This window comes from Calidris pugnax, unplaced genomic scaffold (genome assembly GCF_001431845.1).
Source record: "Calidris pugnax isolate Ruff unplaced genomic scaffold, ASM143184v1 scaffold38, whole genome shotgun sequence".
Taxonomy (NCBI): domain Eukaryota; kingdom Metazoa; phylum Chordata; class Aves; order Charadriiformes; family Scolopacidae; genus Calidris; species Calidris pugnax.
Genome location: NW_015090995.1, coordinates 9,665,439 through 9,687,308, shown reverse-complemented (window position 1 = coordinate 9,687,308; position 21,870 = coordinate 9,665,439). Strand labels below are relative to the sequence as shown.

Genomic DNA, 21,870 nt, shown 5'->3' with positions numbered 1-21,870 from the left:
GCGACTGACCTTACTTCCGGAGTCCTTGGCTCCACATTCACCCTTATCGTACCACCATTTGTTTTTCAGCTTGTCTAAGATGCCTTGTTCACTGAGTTTCAATACTGCAAGGTTTACAGGAGTTCTTCACGTGGGAAATAACATAAATAACATTATATTATGTTATTTTATGTTATTCAATCTTTAAACTACTTTAAAACTATACAAAGCGATAAAGCAGGGTTCCTGGCCACAAAGTATTTACACTGCAGGCAACTGGATCATCCCCTTAAGTTAACGCTAGAGCAACGCTAATTACCAGGTCCTGCCCATATCGCTTTGAGTAATCGGCACTCACTGTTAAATGAAGGCAGCAGAAACAAAGCAAGGCCAATTTCCCACTTTGGTTCAATGGCAGGTGTTGGCAGTAGCTTTACAGATTATGGTGGGTTTGATCTAGCAGGACCCCTCGTATTGCACTAACAGACAGCAAGCCCCACACACCACCACCTGCGGCTTCTTACAGTAAAACGGCGCTTGCGGCTCCGGACCCCCGGGCAGACCCCGCACCCGGGGTGTGTGTGTGTGTGTGTGTGTGTACATCTGCAAAGCAAAGAACCCCCGGGGGGATGCCATGGAGGGAGATTTTGCCAGCTGTCACGGCTCTTTCCCTGCCGGCGGTGGCTTCTCCAGCTCCGTGCTCTGCCCTGGAGCTGCTGTGTCCCAAGTACATCGGTCCAGGCAACTGCGGTAGAAAATAAGCAAATGCAGACCCTTATGAAACAAATTAGTGAACTCGGAAACACCGGCTGAAAGTGCCCAGGGTGGGAAACGTTGGCAGGATTCAGGGAGCTGCTGACTCTGGGGCTGATAGAAGCCCACAAGCCCAGGCTGACAAAAGCCCTGAGCTCACCCATCTCTTCCCTGTGGGAAAGCAGCACCTGAGGAAGCATCATTTGGGGTTTCTCATTTCCATTTCCTCCTTGTGTGACATCTCAGGGTTTCTGCTGCCCATTTTCAGGAGACTGGCTCCCTGTGTTAGGGACATCTTCAGTTCCTGCTCCTGCTTGAACAGCTTTGATCCCCACTCCGTGGCCAGGCAAGGCAGCCAGTGGGGAAGAAAGGAATGGGTCCTTATCCTCAATGATGCTGTGCCACTTTGCATGGGGTAACACCAGGCAATCACATGCATGGCTGCCCTGCAACATGCCCCACCATGGGGCCATCCACACCTGCTGTCAGCAGAGGAGATGCTGGAACTCAGCCCACGTCTGCCCTGGTACCAGCCCCACTTCTCCTTCTCACTGCCCCCAGCCTTCTCCCACCTCTGCCCAAAGTGCATGACTCTCTGCAGTGAGGAAGAAACTCAGGAGAAAAAGCAGCACAACCTATACAAGAACACCTTAATTACAAGCTTAATTACATGGCAGCATTTAGGGAAATTGCCAGAGGCTGGGAGGGCAGGAACAGCTGAGCCCTGCCATTCCTGGGGCAGGTCGATACTGGAAGAAGAAGCTGGTGAAGAAAAGCCCTCATCTGCTAAGAAGGCTGTGTAGGGGGGCTGATGTTGAGAAACACTGCCCTTGGAAGAGCTACATGCCCTTTGGGAAGAGAGCAGGCCTGAGGTGCCACCCTGGAGGGCAGCTGCCCATGGAGGGGGGACAGGCTGTGCCCGGCCAAGCCCAGGCAGGTTGTGGGGCACCACGAGAAAAATGAGCATGTTCAGAAGCTCTTGAGCTGAATGACCCACAGGCTGCACCAACGTGACCCAGAGTGGTGTTACTAGGGCCAGCAGGGAGGGCAAAAGCCATTGAGGTGGGGAGAACCACCAGTCTCTGGTTCCAGTGGCAGTGACACTGGCTCTGCCTGCACCGTCAGAGCTTTCTGGCTGGCCAGGCAGAAGCAGCACCACTCCTCCTGGGCTGCACAGGGCTCGGTTTGACACCAGCCAAGATTTCATTTTTGTAAAATGGCTATTTTTAAGCAGCAGCTGTAATCTAATTAAGTATCAATCAGGGAAGGCTGTATGCACTCAGCCGCACACAGCCGACGGGCGGCGGTGACAAGCCGCACGAGACACGGACGTGTTTGCAGGCTGGGCACTGGCAGCAGGCACCGAGCCCCTCCACCACCGTAAAAAGCCAGCTGTATCACAGCTACATTTACATCCACCTATAGGTAGGGATATAAAACATCAACAGGATCAAAGCACGCTCCGCAGATACTGCAAACGCCCTGGGTTCTGCAGGTAACGCACCTGCCCTGATAGTTCATGCCGATGGGGACCAGCCAGGTCCTGGCCAAGTCACCCCCGTGGACCCTCCTGGGCAGCCGTGTTGTGTCGAGGCCCATGGTGACACCCAGGCAAATATACTACAAGCAGCTGTGTGTGATTGCAATGCCAGTCAGTGAAAGCTGAGTGTCCTTACCTACCCGTTACGAGCCCCAGCAGAAAGAACGGTGTGGATTATTGCTCAGGGAACAGTGCTCTCATTTTAAATTTCATTTAAAAACTATCCAATTTGGAGAGATTTTATGCAATACATCTCTCCGCTTTGAAAAGCATTGTGCAGCTGAGAATACACAAACAATAGGGAGAAGGTTATAAACACCTTTCCTCCTATCCGCATATTTTATTGTGCAAATTTTCCCCTCCCCCCAGTTCTATTCCAAACACTATTTTTAATTTGCATGCCTTTATAAACCCCATATGGAGTACAGAGAATTTGCATAACATCCAATACATTATAGATTAGCTTTCACAACATTATACAGTATTGGGAAATGAGGAGGCTTAACATGCTAATTAGGGTGCTTTATTTTTTTTTAAAGCCAAGATTGCAGCTAATTGCACACACGCAACTGCCAAAAAAAAAAAAAAAAAGAAGTAAACTAAAATTATCTTAACTAAACAGATGGGAATTTGCCTAAACTGGGGTTTTCACTACAGTTTGTCATGGCCCTGTTTGTCAGGTGAGGTACTGCAGTACCTCAACCCAGGTTGGAAAGAGGCGATTTGCTCCGTCCGTCTGTCCCAGCGCAAGGAGCAGAGCAGGACGGGTGGACAAGTGCTGAGGAGCTGCTGCATCTTCAGGCCACCCACCCTTCATCACAGCACTGGGATGCTCCTGTGCTGGGGCTGGCAGCTGTCCCGGCTGTGGGCAGCTGGGATGGGACGGGCAGGTTGTGTGAGGAGGGACCGGGGGTCTCCCAGCCCCCCTCAGCCCCGCTGCTTTGCTGCCCGGGGCACTAGGATACCTGGTGTGCATCTGAGCAAAAAAGCCCTCTCAATGTGCTAGAAAAGGCACTAGTCTGTGCTTCACAGACGCAGCACGAAATGCAGCTTGTTTGATCAGAGTCCCAAGGAACAATTTTGTCTGCTCGCAGGTAATTAATCCCGAGAACTGCTCCCGGTGCAGCAGGATCCAAGTGACCCGATGGTGGGAGAAGGTGCGAGGCCTCTGCTGCCCCGCTCCAGCTCTTCACCCGTGGGATACAACGCGAGCTGCTGCGGGACAGGCTCCTCAGCTCCCAGACGAAATAAACACATTGAAAAGCGCTGGCTGTTGGTACATTTTCCGATCACCCCTCTCTGAGCACCGAGCCTCCCTCGCTTTACCAGCCAGAGTCAGGCCTGGCTTTGGCCGAGATCCCAATGGAGGTGCAGAAGGACATGTCTGGATGGTGGCATTTTTCTCGCCGCGCGCTCAGCAGCGCACACGGGATGCAAATCCTCCGTGTTGTGCCTCGGCTGGCAACCCAGCCCATCCAAAAAAGGCCCCGGGGTGTTGCCAGCACCCTGCCCACGCCGGCAGGTCGGAGGCTACCAAGCTGCAAAGCCTTCTGTTTGCTATTACAGAGGGAAGCGTGGGGCTCTTCTGGGAGGGAGGGCTGTTGGCTGTAGGAAGGGGATTTTTCAGAGCTTGCCCTGGCACTGCTTGTTCGAGGGGAGATTTTTTTAATTGCCTGAGAGGCAGAGGAGCGGAGAGACTCAATGACTAGCCCTGGGTGCCACAGGAAGGCTGTGTCCCAGCCACCCACCTGCCTCCCTGGCCAGCTGTGCTGCCCCAAAATCGGCTCAGAGAATCACTTGCTCGGTTTCTGGGTCTCTCTCTCAAAAGACTTCCATTTTCTCATCTTTTTTCTTGGGATAATTTTGTGCTTTCCAGCTGCTTTTTTAATTAGGTTGCTGTTGTTGGGCTGTACAGGATATCCTATGAGGTCCTCAGTCCTTTCCCGGGTGGCTTCAGCTGTTTTTCCTCTGCCTTTATTTTATGACAGGATTCTTTTTCATCTCCCCCCCATGTGGTTTCCAGCCCAGCTCTCTAGTAGTTTGGATGCTTTTATCAAAGTAGAATGTTCAGAAGTTTGAGAGCTTGTGCTCTCTTGTTGTGCTCTGTACACTCAAGAAAACGAACAGAGGCAATCAGGATCAGGATGTCAGTGTTTCAGCTGTCATCAGATGGTATTCTTGGGCAGAAACTTGCAGTGTTTTTCTTCCTCACTATAACAGAAGGATTTTTTTGTTTGCTTGCTTATGCTTTTCATCCAGAAAGCAGGTTTGGCTGATCCAGGCTTAACCACGTGAGGTTGAATCTGTTGGGCAGCTTTATCAAATCCTGCTAAGATTATTTTTGCTGACATCTGCAAATGATGGGAAGACTTGCATCTAGAGAAAAGGTACCAGGAGCCTCATACTGAATAGTATTGTCCCAGTGGCAAACTAAGCCATTTGCTTTGATTGATTTATTTAACAGAGGCACGTTGTTAAGAGGACCGGTGCCCATCTATTCTCACAGGCTTCACTTCATCTGCAGATGTGACTTTACACCTGGGACAGAGGTGGGTTTGACTGGAACTTCAGCAGTTTGGTTTCTCTGCTCCCCTGTCAGAAGTCCCCGCTCAGGTGCTGGCAGCTTTGCCTTCCCCTCTTCAGCCATCAGTTACTGCTACAAAACAAGCTGTGCCAGTCTTTTTCCAAATGCAGTGTGGCACCATCTCAAAGGGAACCTCCTCTTCCCTTTGCTGTGTGGCCTCCTCCCTCCTGCAGTTCAGCCCCTCTGGGCTCGGGACACCAGCCCCAAAAGTCCTGCTGCACCCCTTAGTGCTGGTGACAGACGATGCCGACGGAGTGAACAGATTTATGAAAAATGATGTGCATTCACTCATTAAAATCTCACCCTGAACTAGGTCCCTGAAGCTTTGGGTTCAGTTTAAAAATCCTGGCCATCTCCCCCTCCAAATTCAAGAATAGCTATAGCACTTCTTTTGTCATCAAGATGATCTGCATAAAATACAGCATTGCTTCCAGGATGAGTGTGTTCCTTCCCACGCTGACACGTGAGATCATCCCTCAGAAGAAAGAGCTGCTATATGCTCTTCTTAGAACCTCTATTATGTTTCTATTTCATTATTATCTATTCTCCATTAATATGGAAAAGAGGGAACATGATGACACAGAGCTCATCTGCTCTCTCTTCTTACTTCTCTTTGAGACACCCTCGCCCTGTCTGAGGGACTTCTTGTCCTGCCTCCTCTTGCCACAGCACTAGCTTCAGGTTAGTTGCAGTAGTTTTTATCTCCATTGAGAAAACTGGTGGCATTATAATATTTCTTTCTGGCCAGAACAACTTTGAAGCAGAAGAAAAGTAAATTAATCGTCAAAGAAATAGCTCTTTATGAGTCCCAAATGTTGAAAGGCATAACTTCTGCCCCTCTCAAATTATAAGAAAAACCAGGTTTTTAATTTGATTAACCACCTTTTAGGTTCATTTTCATGATTTCACCTTCACCTATATAAAGCAGATAATGAGAAAACATTACTCTATCTTCTACCAGCTTAAGAAAGAGACCTGGCAGGCTGAAGTCCCACATACAACTGCAAAAGCTGGCCAGGTTGCTCTTCTGGCGATCGGATTGCAGTTACTGGTGATTGCGTCTGTGCCGGTGCTGCAAACAGGATCCTTCCCTAAATGAACTCGGACTGTGCACAAGAGTCTGAGCAGCTTCTTGGAAAAAGTGCTATTAATTTATGAAAAGAACATCCCGGGTCGCCAGCCTTGCCAGCAAAGGGCTGTTTTCCCAGAAGGAGTGATGGCTCTGTAGCCCAGTGTTGGGGCTGGTCCTCACAAGTCACAGCAGGTGATACAGCTAAGAGCTGTTGACCACTACAGGTGAGACTAAGGAGTAAAAGTCACTTTGGGACTTGAAAATCTCACTCAATAATCCATAGACTTTCGTCAGCTGTGCGTAACCGGTGTTTGAGTGGCATAAAGTCTCAGCAACACTGTAGTTATGTTTATTACTTGCAATCAATAAAGATTTAAGTGGTGATTGGAACAGCTTTGGATAATTCTCATCCCATTCTATGCTCTAATGGATGTAATATAAATGTTATACCCAAAAATGATCATTGCCAAGGAGAGCAGACAGCACACTGTTCCCTCAAACCAGATGAACCGTTTCTCAGAATTAATTTAGAATTTTTAGATGTGATCTTTCAGAAAAGGGAGCTGCAAAGAAAAGGTGTAACAAGTAAAGGCTCTTTGAGGCACTAATTAAAGGGCTTCCTCACAGTTGTGCAGGATGGGGTGGGCAGTGCACAGGTGGCACTGAATGTCCCAGGCAGTGGGGTGCCCAAAGGCTGACTTGGCATCTTTTGCCACCTGGGTTTACAAACTGCAGGTGTTCCTCCACCCGTCAGCAGCCCGTTTCTCATGTTTTATTGAGCATTTTGTCTATAGGGTACTGTGTGGCATTTTGTCAGTGCTGTTGCTTGCAGCATCTTGAGAGACCAAATGTAGCTTTTTTGGGGATAGAGGGCGAAGAAATCACCCATGAACTTGAAGGAAGACCAGAATAGATCATTAGTGAGAGCTCCCTTCCAGTCTTGAAAACGTCCTTTCTCCATTTGTGCCTGGGGCTGGGGCTCAGGACAGCAGAGAACAAGCTGCAGAAGAGCTGATCAGCACCTCAGCTCGGGCAGGGATGCCTGACCAGCTCGGGAGGATGCCAACCACTGAGCAAGAGCTCCAGCCACCACAGATCCACGGCTCTTATGAGCGGTCCACAGGCAGGAGGGCTCAGTGGCTTCTGGAGTGCTACACAAGCAGGATGTCTGCGTCCCCAGTGGCACCAGGGATATGTGCCATCTCACCCAGGAATGGAGAGTTCACTTAGTGATGACACTAAGAAATTTAAGGCCATTGGCAATAGGGATCCTCCTCACAAAGCAGGTGGACGCTGTCTCCAAATATACGGTAAACATGGCCAATTGGAGCCCCGTCCATTGCAAACAGGTCTGGCTAGAAGGCCAAAAACTTGAGTTCCCGATGTGCTTCATACTGCATCTGCACAAGGTGACATCCTGTGCCGTCACTAACATGCCCTTTTTCATTTTATCCCCATCAGTACAACATCCTACGCCAAATAACTGTGGTTGGAGAAGCGCAGGGGAAATGCAGGCACACACCACGAGGGATGCAGTACTTACAGCAAAGCTGTTTGTGTTTGAATGTGCGCTGGCACTGCCCGTTTGGGCACATCAGGGGAGGCACAATCACAGCGCCAAGGTCACCCTGGGCTCCGGCTGTGTCACACCATGGGGGCACAGAACAGCTGTAAATCTGGCCTAATATCTGGCTAGACCAGGGTTATTGCTGATTTGTGGGATCAGAGCAACAAAAAGCCGCAGGAGGTTTCTGGCAAACCCGGCCCTCTGAAGATTGCAATATTAATGAAGCGTGACGTCCTCCCTCCGAGCCGCCCTGCGACCCTTGCTGAGCCCTGCAGTCAGCTCCTGCAACGGGCTCCTACCCTCCCGACCAAAAGCAAAAGTCCATGGTGGTACCAGGTTTTGGTTAGTACATTATAAAGTGGGTTTTGACTTGTTTTAATCCCTGTTGTTTTTATGTAATCCCTTTAATTTAGGAATCTGACATATTTAGAGCACTCTCACTTCTGCAGCAGGGTTTTTTCTTTTGTTTCTTATGACCAAAGCTCTTCTTGCCGGGTGGAGCATCCCTGGGATTGCTGAGCTCAGCACAACCCAACCAACAACACTGTAACATCAAAGAGTTTAGACATCAACTGTCTGGGTTTCTAAAATCCACCTCATAGTGTCAGAGGAAAGGCAAGTGGACTAAGGCGCAAAGAAACAAGCATGTTCTTAATTCAAAATGCTTGCTGAAGTCCTCTAGGGTAAAACTACAGAAAACACTGAATTAATTGTTCCTGTTTGATATCACTGGCAAATCTCCACTGACTTCAGGGGAAGCAGAGTGTGAAGCTTGTTGCAGACATGTGGGAAGTGTCACCTTTACCATGCTCTGAAAGGTAACTGTCTGAAGGGGACAGGGAGAACAATCCCGAACGACTGCACCGTTGCTTTGCACTGAGATTTCAGCCCCGCATCCAGCAGAGAAACCCCTCGAAGTCACACATCCCTGACCTGGCCCATGCGGGCGCACAGCAGCACAGGGCACTGACAAACGCAGAAATCATGCCCAAGCCCTCTGCTTAATTTGACAGGATACCATGAAAATCTCACTAACAACCATCTTGGTATCATTAAAATGTAAAGATAGAAACAATCCAGGAAGAGATACCAAATCCAACATTGCTCTCTAGAGGGCATTGCTTGAGGTTAAAGACCCATCTAAATCAAATAAGGCACTTTATTCCCCCAAGCTCTATAAATCCCAGCCTGATCTGTAACTCTTGAATGGACTTTTTGTCAGATCTTGTTACTGAAATAACTTCTGACTAGATACAAAACCTGCGGGTGAATGTATTGTCCGAGTGCTCTGCTCTTTCTGAGATCAGATCTAGCTGCCTGTCGTAATTTACTAATTTAACAATGTCTTTGTGCCACAACTTAGGTTTGCTATGTACCCATGCACGAGGGATGGGGAAGATTTTGGATGGAAACTGGCTCATTATTAAAACCCACTATGTTTGTTTCAAGACTAGATTTACCTGGTACTTCAAGCAGGAGTGAACAGAGCCGTGAGAATATGGCCATAAAAGCATACAGTCACTCACTATTCCTGTTTACTTCCTTCTGTCTAAAAAAATGATCTCCATTTCGCGCTGAAATTTTAACATTCATGGAAAAAGCATCAGGCACTTCACAAGGAATGAACACTTGATTGCTCTTTGGTACCATTTCAGATCTGCACCATTTTTTCCCTGCCCTGTGTTACCAGCAGTTGCACATCTACAAGATTTAACATTTGAGGGACTGAAATGCTTTATGGGTGGGCAGAAGGGATAAAAGTGAAAGCCATCTAGTTTGAGAAGACAAAGAGCTTTCAAAATCCGAAGATTAGAACTTGTCGCCTCAAGTCCCGTATATCCCCCAGCCACCTAAGAAATACAGTGCATGTTGATGGCTGGGATAGCGCTCGCAGGCTTTGGGCACCGCCATAAATCCCCCGCCAGAAGGACATCGTTTTTCCTCAATGGCAGAGCCAGATGCGGTTCCTGTTGCTCCAGGCGCCGAGGCCCCGGGTGCCAGTGAGCATCACCCCAGGACTGCAGCTCCCTGGCTTCCAGTGCCAGCCGTGGGCTCATCCTTGGCCATCACCCACAGCTGGGCTGGGACCCTCTTTCAGGAGGCCACTGCGCATTTTGCCTTGTTTCTGTCTTTTGGTATCAAATGGTGTCATGGGATGACAAAAATCTTATCTATGAAATAGCACAAAAGGTAGTTTTTAAAATTTGCTTAGACTGTGATATTGCCAGCCACAACACCAGCAGCTGTGGGAGATGGAGCCAGGTGGTGGCTTCTCCTGGTGTAGTGACAGCATGTGCCAGCCTGTGAGGATTGCTTCTCTTCAAAGGGCATTAGTGACCCACACACAGGCACCGGCTTTCAGTTCTGCTCTGATGGCAAATGACTATAAACGAGAGGCTCTGCAGAGGGTGCTGAACACAGGTTTTGCAATGACCATTTGAACACTGCAAATGGTCTATTGGGGTGGATTTTTTTTTAGTTATTGCTGAGTATTTAGCAGCTGCAATAGTTCTCCATAACAGGACGTTGTTCTAGTCTTCATTACTGTGTTTTTCCATAAATAATGTTCTTTCGGTCAGTTCAAGGTTTCTTGCCTTTTTTCTTAGAGGAAGGTTGGAGCAATCACTGTATCCTTGTGGAATCTGTGGGTTTTTTCCTTGCAGTAAGTAGAGGTAGGCATTTTGAGTTCAGGTGTTTTAACTGATACTCTGTTTGCCACAATGTGGAAGACATACACAGATGCATGTTGCAACACCTACACACCTTCTGAACACACCTGCACGGAGCCAGATGTGCTACCAGCTGAGACGGAAAGTTCCTCCACTCTTTGCAGGGAGTCTGCAGCCTGTGTTTGGCAGCAGCAACCATCTCTAGGAAAGTATATTTATATGTTTCATAAATGTAGCTCAAACAAATTAAACTCTGTACTAACAGGATCATAATTTAATAGAAGTGCCAAGTGCTAACGCAATAATACATGCCTATTGGATTAGGAAACGCAAGCCGTAACAAGTCATTGTAGTTCATTTACAGCCTCCAGCCCAAGACTGGAGGTACAGATGTGGTGAGGGGGTGGGAGGAAGAGCTACTCAAACAGGGAGGCAGAATAAGGGATGGCAGATGCTTACTGTCATACTCAAACCTACAACAACTGAAACAGCAACACGGATCTTTCCTGTCATTGCCTGGATCCTTTCTAACCTGGATGGATATGAGCAAGAGACTCAACTTACCTTGCGTGTGGGCCATCCCCTCACCTTCTCTTTCTCTTGCCTCTAGGCACAGCCATTTTTCCCCCCGTCTTCTATGATTTATTTTCCTCTTGGGATGACTTCATCTGCGACTCCTGCTCTTGGCTCCTCAGCAGGTTTCAGGTAGGTGCTGCTTAGTCCAAAGGCTACACATTTAAAGAAGTGCTACGTCGCTTGCATAAAGCTAGAGCGCAGAGCAATCCACCAGAGCAGCACAAGTGCCTGTGTCCACATGAGCTCAGTGCTGAAACATTAGAATTACTTTGAAGAAGAAGAAGAAAGGCATTTACTTTTCCCGTTGTATGTTAAGTGACAGCAGTTACCACTAAAGAGGAAACAGCCAAGCCCAGGCCCCCAGGGAGACGTTCAAAGGAAGAGCCCTGCTCCTGCTGCTGGGAGCCCCACTTCGAGCTGCTGGTTTTCTTTTTTCCTTCTCCAGTTCCAAAGAGCTCTGCCTCGGCTTTTCCCTTACTGATGCTTACAATGCAGGATAAATGACTCACGCAAGCAATTTATGGAAATTTCCTGTTAAGCACCACAGGTATTATCAAAATGAGAGCATGAGTCACAAGTCTTTCTCTACGATTTCTTGCAGGCCGTAGTGTCACTGCACAAGGCCCAGCTCTGCCACAAATAACACTGCACAAGCGCCTTTCCTTCACGCTCAGGTCCAGCTTTGTCAAGGCAGCAAAGCTAGTCCCACGATGTTATACAGGCAAAACAAAACACTTCCCAATTCTTTGATGCCAGCCCTGACTCCATCAGCTCCTTTCCCACCTGGGCAACCTGCCTCACCCCAAATTCTCATTCTGAGTCTCCCAGTTACACTCGCAGGAAAACACCCGCAAACAATCTGCACAACAGCACAGAGGCTTCTGTAAACCAGAGCGGGCCCTCTGCTCTTCTTGGCAATGCTCTAAGCAAGATGCTCTGATGAACTCCTAGAACATTAAGACTTCATTATTGGCACAAAACATACACAGTGTTATTTCCTAATATGCTATAAAGTAATAGCTGTCAATTAAACAAATATTCTGATGCCTTCCTTTTAAAGTATCATTTCGCTTTGTCACTAATTTGCACAATGCAATAATTTCATATTACTTTCCTAGCTCTGAGCATGAATTAGCTCTGAGCTACTATCACTGGCTCTGACCAGCCATTTTATCTTTTTCCAGCTCATAACCCAGGCCTATAGAATGGGTGGCAAGTAAATTCATGCTGATGAACATAATTTCAAACAAATTGCTCAAATAAATTGTGGAGCTATCTTTTTAAGATAGCCATTTCCCCAAATGTTCTCTTTAAAGCACAACACATTTGGCAATGGTGCTCTTTAGATGTCAGGTATCATCTAAAATAATGCATAACAGATTTCTTCTAAAAATATGCCACTTAAAACAAATTATGCTGCAAATGCTAACGGCTGTGCTGAAAATGTATCAAAGCAAACTAGCACAGAGAAATGGGGGAACAAATCCCATCTGCTAATGGCCACACTCACAGCTCGGAAGGGCTTGAGAATGTGATGCTTTACAGAGCACGGCTCTGAGGGCAGAACTCAACCAGCACGCTGGAAAAGTAATCCTACGATTAAAAAGAAACAACTGAAAAATGAAGTCGTATTACACTGCGTGTCATTTCAGAGATGTACTCCAAAAGAGATATTAGCCTAAAAAAGAATATGTTAAAGAAATTAAGTCAAATAATTAGCAAGGAATCTTGGCATGTGAACTTGGCGAGATGCTGTATTCAAAGAATCTCCTTCTGTGTTGGTTGTCATTAAATGTTACCGTGAAGGTATAAGAATACAAGAAATGTATCAACAGCATAACTATAGAAATTTATCTTAGCAGAAAATTGTTCCTATGCAACTGAATAATTAGTTTCACTTAAGTCACTCAGTCTGCTACCACCGTCTGCATCCCCTTTTGTCTATTTCTTGTTAAATTCCTGTTCAGCCATCACTCAGCTCTGAGATGATAGGATTGTATAATAAACAAAATAATTAGTTTCCAAACTTGTAATACACTGCAACATATTTCCTGAAATATGTTTTTTTTATAACTGCTATTTTGCATCCTCTCACCATTGAGAACTCAGCTTACATGTATAAGAGAATTTGAAGATGGTATAATTTTGCCATGAATCCAATGGATGGAACTAAATTCATGCTCATTTAGGAGAGCTACGTGAACAAATTTTAATGCACATACCAGAATGTCTGCACCAGCCAAGTCAGCCCACACGTATTGACATGCATCACAGACAAATTATGTATAGCTGGAGCCACACACATTCCCCTTCAGACTTCTTAAATAAAGACCACCACCAAAGTGGGGTAAGTCCCTTCGTCAGGGTAGTACCAACAGCCAAGACAGTGCTGGGCAGACTGGCACCCTCTGCTCCACACCAGTGCTGGCACATACTGGTAGCACTGAAAATGTGACATATGCCAGGTGAGGCCTTTAGAACCATCTCATTAAAAGAGCACAATCTCTTTAAGTCTTAAATTACAAGTGACCCCAAGAGCACGAGATACTCACAGGACTAACCTTACAGTCTGCGTAACCAAGTAGATTAAAAAAACTTGCAGGAAGTCAATCGAACACCTTTTCTTTTTCCTGCTGTAAGAATCAACATCCCTGTGAAATTTGAAGTCAGTGTTTAATTTTCCAATGGCGACGAAGATACGGTAACACGAAGTGAACTCACAACTCAGAATCATTCATCTCCAAGCACAAGCGAACTGCATGCTAAACCGCAGGGAGGATGAGCAAGGGAGGACATTTTCTGGGTGTCTGGGTCCTTTGTAGTACAACGAGGGGACCGGCACAAGCAAACAGGCTGCATACTTACCTCTGGCGTTCAGCGCAAGCTAGAATATCAGATCGCACAGAGGAATTCAGCTTAAGAAACTGGCACCATCAAGTCTGCAACGACTCACAGCTACACACAACTCATTGGCAGTAGGTAGGAAGTGGCTGATTACAAACTCGGGGCGGCGATTTCCCAAGCCTGGGTCTCTACTGATGAAGCTGAGAGGTGGTCTGTCAGCTTAGCCGGTAGAGAGAGCTGCCCCGAGTAAGTAAGGGTCCTTGTGCCACCCTGTGTGATGGGGCGCAAGGTCTGCATCCCCACCTGAGGCACCTTCACCACCCCGTCCTCTCTGATTCTCCCCAGCTACCACCTCCTTTAAGGCAAAAGGGAAAAAAAGAACCGCTTTGAAGTGACTCCTCTGAAATGCTCTGTAAGCGAAGCCGTGTTCATATAAACAATTAAGAAGAGAGATGGGATGAGATGACAAGGGCAACTCAAGCTTCTGGTGGAAAGAGAGAGGAGAGGAGAAGTCGGCCAGCGAGACTGTTGGGGCCATAGTGCCCGGAGGGCAGCACTGGTGCTTGCCTTCCCCAAGAGGGCAGTGGGGCTCCTGTGGGGCCAGGCCACAGCCTGAACTCGGGGCTGGTGGCCACCATGGGGGTGTGTGTTGCTGGGAAGGCATCTGCCTGTCTGCTGAAATGTCCCAGCATCGCAGCCTGCAGCGTTCAGTGCCTACAGAACCCTACCTCAAAAGAAAAGCCACTTTGTAACAAAAAAGCCCTTTGATTTACAGCATCCCTAGAAACAACACCTAACCCCTTCACCACCTCTCCTAGCTTAGTCTTCTGTGGGAAGTCTTCTCTGACCCATGTTTTCCTCCCTGGGGACTTCTACCAGCTGAGCTGTGCCCCTGGGAGCCAACGTCTGTAGCTCAAAGAAACAGGTAGTCCTTCATCACAGCGTGTTACAACAAAGTGTGGAAAGACAGCACTTTGTGATTTACAGACTCAAACAGCACAACACGCATCCTCGTGTTTGCTCCCCTTCCCTCTTCCCTGGACACCTACCCATGGCATCACAGCAGACCTGACTCTGCTCCCGCAATGGTCCCTGACCAGGGCCAAGGGCTTGCTAAAGGATGGTATCACGCCTTGTAAAAGGTCTCTCAGCACAAGCAAAACCACAAGGATAGCCCTGCCCTAATTATGACCATTTAAAAAACCCTTTTTAGTTTCCTCGGGGCTGTAAGCATTAGTTGGCTGAGTTTAATTCAATGAACTCGAAGCAATGAAGTTCATTGAAGCTGGTTTTCACAAAGAGTTTTCTTTCATGGAGGCAGCATTAGACAACATGTTTCTGAATCCCAAGAGAATATTAAACACTTAATATACTGGCAAGTATAACAATATATAAAAATGCTGCTGAAGGATGAGCAGCAGAGCTAAAAGGCATAAAAAAGCTCACACTCATCTCCAGGCTGCTGCTGAGCACTGCGGACCTCCAGTTACTGAACAAACTGGAATTGGACAGCTTTTCTGTCCTTTATTATTACACAGTGGCTTTTGCTAACATCAGAGATGAGTAGCTGAGCAATTTCCTACGTAGCCAACTGTAAGCAACTCTTATTAACAGAATGCAGCAGTAATTTGCAGCAATTGTCTGAAACTGTGGTTTACTGAAAATACTGTTATTATTGATTTTGGACCAAAGCTGAAGCATTTTTATGAGAGACATTAGGAGTTATTGTTCCCTAAGAACTGGTTTTCCTAGCTGTAGGAGAGTGTCACTATGAAAATTAATCTCAGTACTTTTCACTATAACAATGTATTTTAAAATTATTTTCTTGGTAATTCCTGTGCCCAAGGTGACCAATAGTATCCAGCCTATTCTAGCTATAGCTTCTCCTCACCAGGTTAAACACTGCAGAAATTGCCAGTTTTACAGGGTACGGCTGGCAGTATGAAAGCATGCTAGTTAACTTTTGCAATACATGAGGTCATTAAAGCAGCTTTGAGAGCCTGGGCACTGTGCTGGCTATCTGAAAGGCTGGGGGAAGCCTCAGCTCAGCAGAAGGCAGTGACAGCTTTCCCACTACTGTCACTGGAGCTGGGATTTTAATCCACATGTTTCAAAAGCACAGCAAACACAGACTCAGTGCTCCTGCACAGGTGTGTGCAGAAGACCGGTCAGTGGCATACAGGAGGTGACATCTGAATATTTTAGGCAAAACTATCAAAATATCTTTCTGTAAGATTAATTTCCAGTTTAGTGCATCAATACGCTTCCCTGTTGCAAGCAGCACACCTCTTGTTCAGCTCTGCCTATTGCAAGCTCTAGCTCCTTACACGTTACTGCTATTGCTATTATTTTACCATTACTGGGTGACTACCATCTCTGTGTAACATTAGGTATTTGCTACAATGGTTGCTTAACTCTCATCTCTGGACCAGGGCTGTGATTAGATGAGCAGCCACCCTTTCCTTCCCTGAGCTACAGACCCACCCAAGCTCCTCTTCTCCAGAGACCAGGCTTCCTCCCAGGGGCTCCGGTGGCACCAGTTCAGCCCAGCAAAGCAGTGCATGCTGTTACTGGTTCACTTGACCCCTTCCCCAAAAGAGCAAAGGATAAGGGACCCCTCTCGCCTCCAGGTCTGTGCTGGCACAGCCAGTCCTGGTGAAAAAAGCCTCTCAAACTCCACTCTGCATCACAGCTAAACCATGGAGGACTGAAGCCCTGTCCGCGGGGGTTAGTACGACGGCCAGATGTGATCACTGCTTTCTCGTACAGTTACAAGTACTGATTTGCTCTGCGTAGGTCCCACCAATACTGGACTTTCTCTCTGTTAGTTAAATAAGGTTTCCACGCTTGACCAAGCCTGCTGACAATATTAAATAAGACCATTTCTTTGAAAGAGCTACTGGGCAAGCAAATGGCTATTTTTTTCCCCACCACAATTATTCAAATCGTTTTAATCTGTGTTCTTTTTGTTTGGTTGGTTTTTTTTTGTTTCCCTTGAGAAGCGAAATAACAGCCTTGCCGATTACTCTTTGCTAAGGTACCCGATTGTGGTGACATTGAGGCTGACCTTGGAGTCACCTCCCCCGCTGCCGCACTCTCCTTTGTCGTACCACCATTTGTTTTTCAATTTGTCCAAGAGGCCTTGCTCATTCAGTTTTAATACTGCCAGGTTAACAGCATTTCTTGAAACGATAAAACATAACTTGTAAGAAAAAATGCACAAATGCTTAGGAAATCGTAACGTATAAAAAAAGGAGCACAAGAGGACAAATTGGCTAAAATTTCACAGAACGTGAAGCTATCAAAATGTCTGTACAGCAAATACAGGGTTAAATATTGGAAGGTGGCATGGAGGATAACATTTGTTCAAAACTGAAGTGTGCGGGATGGGGAAATCGTCTTTGAGAAAAAAAGTAACAAGAACACCACATCATGCAGTTAACATTCGTCACATATGGCAGGTTAACTCGGCTTTTACCATTTAAATTGAAAAAGCCATTGAACTGTAAAATTAAAACAGCAACAAACAATCAGAGAGGACAACACGAAGAGAACACTAAAAAAATGGATGCATTAAATAAACGAAACCATAATTTACCGTCTTATTTAACTCCATGGAATATTGAAGATTTTTAAACTTTAAAGTTACCTCAAAATCCACAAGAAAGAAAATGACAACACAATACATCAGGGTAGGTGGAATACTATAACAACATGGATATTGTTATATTATTCCACCCACCTTAATGCTGAGCCTTTGGGGGTTGCTACACCATAGCCCTTGGAATCCAGGTTGCCGCCAACTTTCATGGTGTCGCAGGGCTTGCGCTGCTCGATGTACTCGTTCATCGTCGACTCCAGCAGGAAGGCAAACTTCCCCTTCGACTTCCGCACCCGCGCCACCCCGTCCGCCGTCGTTTTGGTGAACACCGAGGGCTCGGCCGACTTCATGTACGACCACATTTTCTCGTAGACGGCTATTTTTGACCTCTGGGAGAGACAAAAGGAGGGGAATGAAGAGCCACGTTGGCAAGGGCACAAGACTGAGCTCCTTGGGCTAATTCGGCTGAGATGTATAATTAACACCCTAACAAACAAAGAAGTCAAGGTAGCTCGGAGAGAGAGACACATTGCCCCCTGAACAATGACCAAACCATAAAATGGTTGGGGAGGGGGAAACATATCTCTGATGTTTATTCTACTAATTGCCATGTAATCGGCAGCCTGGCAGTCAGGATGAGCAATGGTGGGTGCCCGTCCCCGCGCCCCGGTTCCTGCTCCGCCCTGGGTTTCTCCACCCGCCTGTTGCTCTGCTACTGAACCAGAGAGAGGATGTTAAATCCTCGCTCATCCATCATGACCAAGAGATGCAAAGGAAGCCTCTCCTCTTCGCACAAACCCTCAGCATTGGTTTTTGCGCTAACTCGCAGCTAGGAAAAACCTATTTTATTAGGTTGCATATTACAAGTTCCCAGCAAGGCAGGAAGCCACTTTTCACAATGGTGATGGCAGGCCTATGACACAGGAGACCAGGACAGCTTTAGCAGCTTCTAATAATGATGCTCAGATGAGGGATATAAATAATAATTACAGAATCTTTTATAAACTAATAGTCAAACTTTCAAAATTCAGTTTCACATTTTCCTAAAAGATAGCAAACACAAATATTGGCAATAAGCTTAAAAAATTGCTGGTTAACTGCTCGTGTGTCATGTATATATATTTTTTTCCTGTTTTGAGACTGAGCCAATCCTAACAGCCTCTAGCTCAGCATACAGGTTTTGTAAACCTGGAAATGTTGAGAAATGTGTTACTTCCCTTTCTCCCTCTTCCCCACCCATAACATTTATACCACCCTCAGATCCTAAAGCCACCTCCGGACTCTGAAGCATTGATATCCTGGACTACTGTTTAAACTTTCCTGCTTGGTCGACAGAAGGCAGTAATGCCAACTGTATTTCTCTAAAGTCTAGAAATCCAAAAGATTTATATAAGGCTTTCAGTCCAAGCTGTAGGTATCTCGAATTTATGCCTCCTACTCCTTGCCAGTTTCCTGTCCACAGCCTTCCCTGCAGAATGGGAATGAGGCAGGCAGTAGCTAAATCTAGTTCAAATTTAACAAACTTGTGGCAGAAGACTGTTAATGTCCATCAGCTTGATGATCAAGACATGTTTCCTCCTCATTCAGGACAATTTAATGTGTTTTGAATACTGTAATGCTTAACAGCCAGCCCCCAACATTTCACAGGGAGTAAGCCCTGCCTTCACCGGTCTTCAGATTAACATGCTCAGCTAGTGTCGCTTCAACAGACTGAGAGCAGCACAGAGGGCAAGATTTTATTTTAATTATCCTTCCTGATGAGTCGAAAAACAACTGAAAATGCAAACCAATTAAAATCAGCCCAATCAACAACAGGAAATCAGAGAGACAACAATACAGTGCAGCTTTGTTAGGAGCTGGCTGGGTGGTGGGCTACGAAAAACAAGCAAGAAGGATTTCAACAGAGAGCATTTCTTGGCTAAAGATGGGCTGTACGGCTTCCTTTGCCCAGCATCAGGAGTGAAGAAGAGGTAGGAGGAAGGGGATATAAATGGAGCCTAAAATAATCCTTACACAGGTGAAAGAAGGAGTTGGGGGATTTGCCTGGCTTCCCCCTGTAACAGCAAACACTGAATAACCTGAGATGAGGACAGTGGCTCTGCCTGGCTGCCTCTGCCAGCCCCCAACGGTGGGTTTGGAGAGGGGCAGCTCCAGCCCCAGCCGGCAGCGGGACCGTGGGTCCTGCCCGGGGAGAGGTGTCTCACCAGGGCTCTTGGTCAGGCTCCCATGAGCCAGCAGCTCCAACACGCTGTTCTATCACCCATTGCCTGCTCTCCCGCGTTTCCAACGAACCCCTTGATGCTTGTGGGCATCTTCACACCTCCTTTCCTGCAGGGAGCTGCCCAGGGCACAGCACTGATTCCAGGTGCCTGCTGGTGGGGCTGTGGGAACTCCAGGGCTTACTAGGGGTGGTGGGAGGTGGTGGTGGTCACCAGCTCAGTGGATGCACCATCCTTGTGCCTGGTGGGCAGCAGAGCCTGCGGGGCAGCTCCATGCACCTGTGCAAGTAGCAGGCAGAGCAGACAGAGCATGCATCACGGGCGGTGGGCAGCAGAGCCTGCGGGGCAGCTCCGTGCACCTGTGCAAGTGGCAGTCAGAGCAGACAGAGCAGGCAGCAGGGGCAGAGCAGGGTATTGCCCACAGCCAACCTGCCCGCTCTTCCTGTGCAGCTCCCTCCCGCAGAAAGGTAAGAGAAAGAGCCTGGCTGGCTGACACAGAGACTGCCTGAGCAACAGCACTCTGGCATGTCCTAGTTTCAAGGTGCCCATCCTAACAACCTTCAACTTCCTTCAGCATAAATAATACAAACGCACCTGCCCATTTATGTTTGCAAATGGGCACGGAAGGGACAAAAGGAAGGTAAAAATACAGCTTTACTCTTTCTATCTCTCAGCAAGCTGAAGTGATTAGCCTTCAAAAATTGTGCATGCACGACGTATGCTTTTGCTTGTTTTCCTCTGCAGAGCGTGCCTTTAATTACACAGATAAACCAGAATTTCTCTTCCTTTTCATCTTCTAACTCACACCGGAATATCTGTCTTTAATAAGTTCTTTCATACTCTTTCCAGCTGGCCTGACTACCTGAAAGCAATTGCCAATACATCTGTGCATTGTTAATAATAACAGTTATCTGATGAGTGCCAACAGCACGCTCAGGGCTGCAAATGGTCCAAACAAAGCACATTCCCTGCTCCAAGGGCAAAGGGTTGAATATCATCATTCATGCTTCAAAAAACCAAATTCCACGACTCAAAACCAGATCTCTTTTCAACTTCAACAAATAGCCCAAGCTTTATAGTTTGCTCCCTTCATTTAACTCTTTCGGATGATGTGGTTAATAAAAATCAGTACCTTTCTATATGATCATTGCCCAGCTCTTCTGCCAAGTGGCATTTTCATAATACCTTCTTATTAACTAAAGGAGTATAGCAGTCTGATTTCATAGTAGAAGACAAAAATGTGAGTTAGCAATGATATTGACTGGGAAAGGTTAAAATAAAATGCATGGGGCATGGGTCGGTGTCGCAGTGCCCAGAGCCTGTCTGGGGGCACCTGGGTGAGGACCCACGGATGTCACCAGGGAGGTGATGGGCTCCAGCCACTGCATCCTGGTCAGTTAGTGCTGCTCTTTGCAGCCATTCCCCTAAATTCATGATGAGGCCAAAATAATGCTTTATGACGAGGCTTCTCAGAGAAAGGGACATTGCTACCAGAGGAGCTGTGAAACCTGCAAACCCCATCAGAAGTGCTCGAGGGCATTTTCTGCCCCAGGAGCCGAATTTAACACCTGCTCAATGACACAAAACAACCAGTTGAGTAAAGCTGGTCAAAGAGACAATGCGACAAAATGAAAGATGGTATTATGACTAAATATTTTCCTTTTTCCAATTTTCCAATTGCCTCACCCCCTCCCCACCAAAGTCCCTTAAAGACTTTCAGAAAAGGAAATTTTATCCCCTTTCTAACTATAAAGCTGCAAATCCTGTGCTGAAAGAACATTTTCACCCATTTGTCCTCCTCTGCAGACGTTCTCACCGCCCCTGCCAGTCCCTGCGCGCCCTCCCTGGAGTCTGACACCTGCGAGAGGGGCCAGACAGCAGGAGCAACAATAGAGAAAGGATTTACACTCCAAAATAAGGTAAGGTCTGATAGATCTGCACTGCTGGAGCACAAGTCTTACGAGGAGAGGCTGAGGGAACTGGGGTTGTTCAGTCTGGGGAAGAGGAGACTGAGGGGAGACCTTATCGCTCTGTACAAGTACCTGAAAGGAGGCTGTAGAGAGACGGGGGTCGGTCTCTTCTCCCAAGTTACAGATGATAGGACAAGGGGTAATGGCTTCAAGTTGCGCCAGGGGAAGTTCAGGTTGGATATTAGGAAACATTTCTTTACTGAAAGGGTTATCCAGCATTGGAATGGGCTGCCCAGGGAGGTGGTGGAGTCACCATCCCTGGAGGTATTTAAGAAACGTGTAGACATGGTTCTTCAGGGCATGCTCTAGTGCCCAAGATTACTGGTTTGTGGTGGGGTGCTGTGTGGGTGGGTGATGGTTTTTTGGTTGGAGGTTGTTGTTGTGTGTTTAGGTGGTGGGAGCTGGTGTTGTTTGTTTGGTTGGTGGTGTGTGGTTTTTTTGTGGTTTTTTTTTTTTTTTTTGGTTGGGCTCGATGATCTCTGGGGTCCCTTCCAAC

At 47.0% G+C, this 21,870-nt stretch overlaps 1 protein-coding gene across 3 annotated transcripts in view; it reads right to left on the bottom strand.

Annotated features, from left to right (window-relative positions):
• Positions 1–21,870, bottom strand: part of GRIA3 (glutamate receptor, ionotropic, AMPA 3) — a 151,872-nt gene that overhangs the window by 3,300 nt on the left and 126,702 nt on the right. The window contains exons 13-15 of one of the 3 annotated variants that reach the window (XR_001413457.1): positions 17,327–17,574; positions 16,652–16,766; positions 10–124 (exon numbers count right to left, since the gene is read on the bottom strand). Coding sequence is in view for 2 of the 3 variants with exons in the window: in XM_014955100.1 (XP_014810586.1) it covers positions 16,652–16,766; positions 17,327–17,574 (363 nt within the window). In the remaining variant the exon portion in view is untranslated. The remainder of the gene's footprint in view (positions 1–9; positions 125–16,651; positions 16,767–17,326; positions 17,575–21,870) is intronic. The other 2 variants (XM_014955100.1, XM_014955099.1) reach the window with 2 other exon arrangements.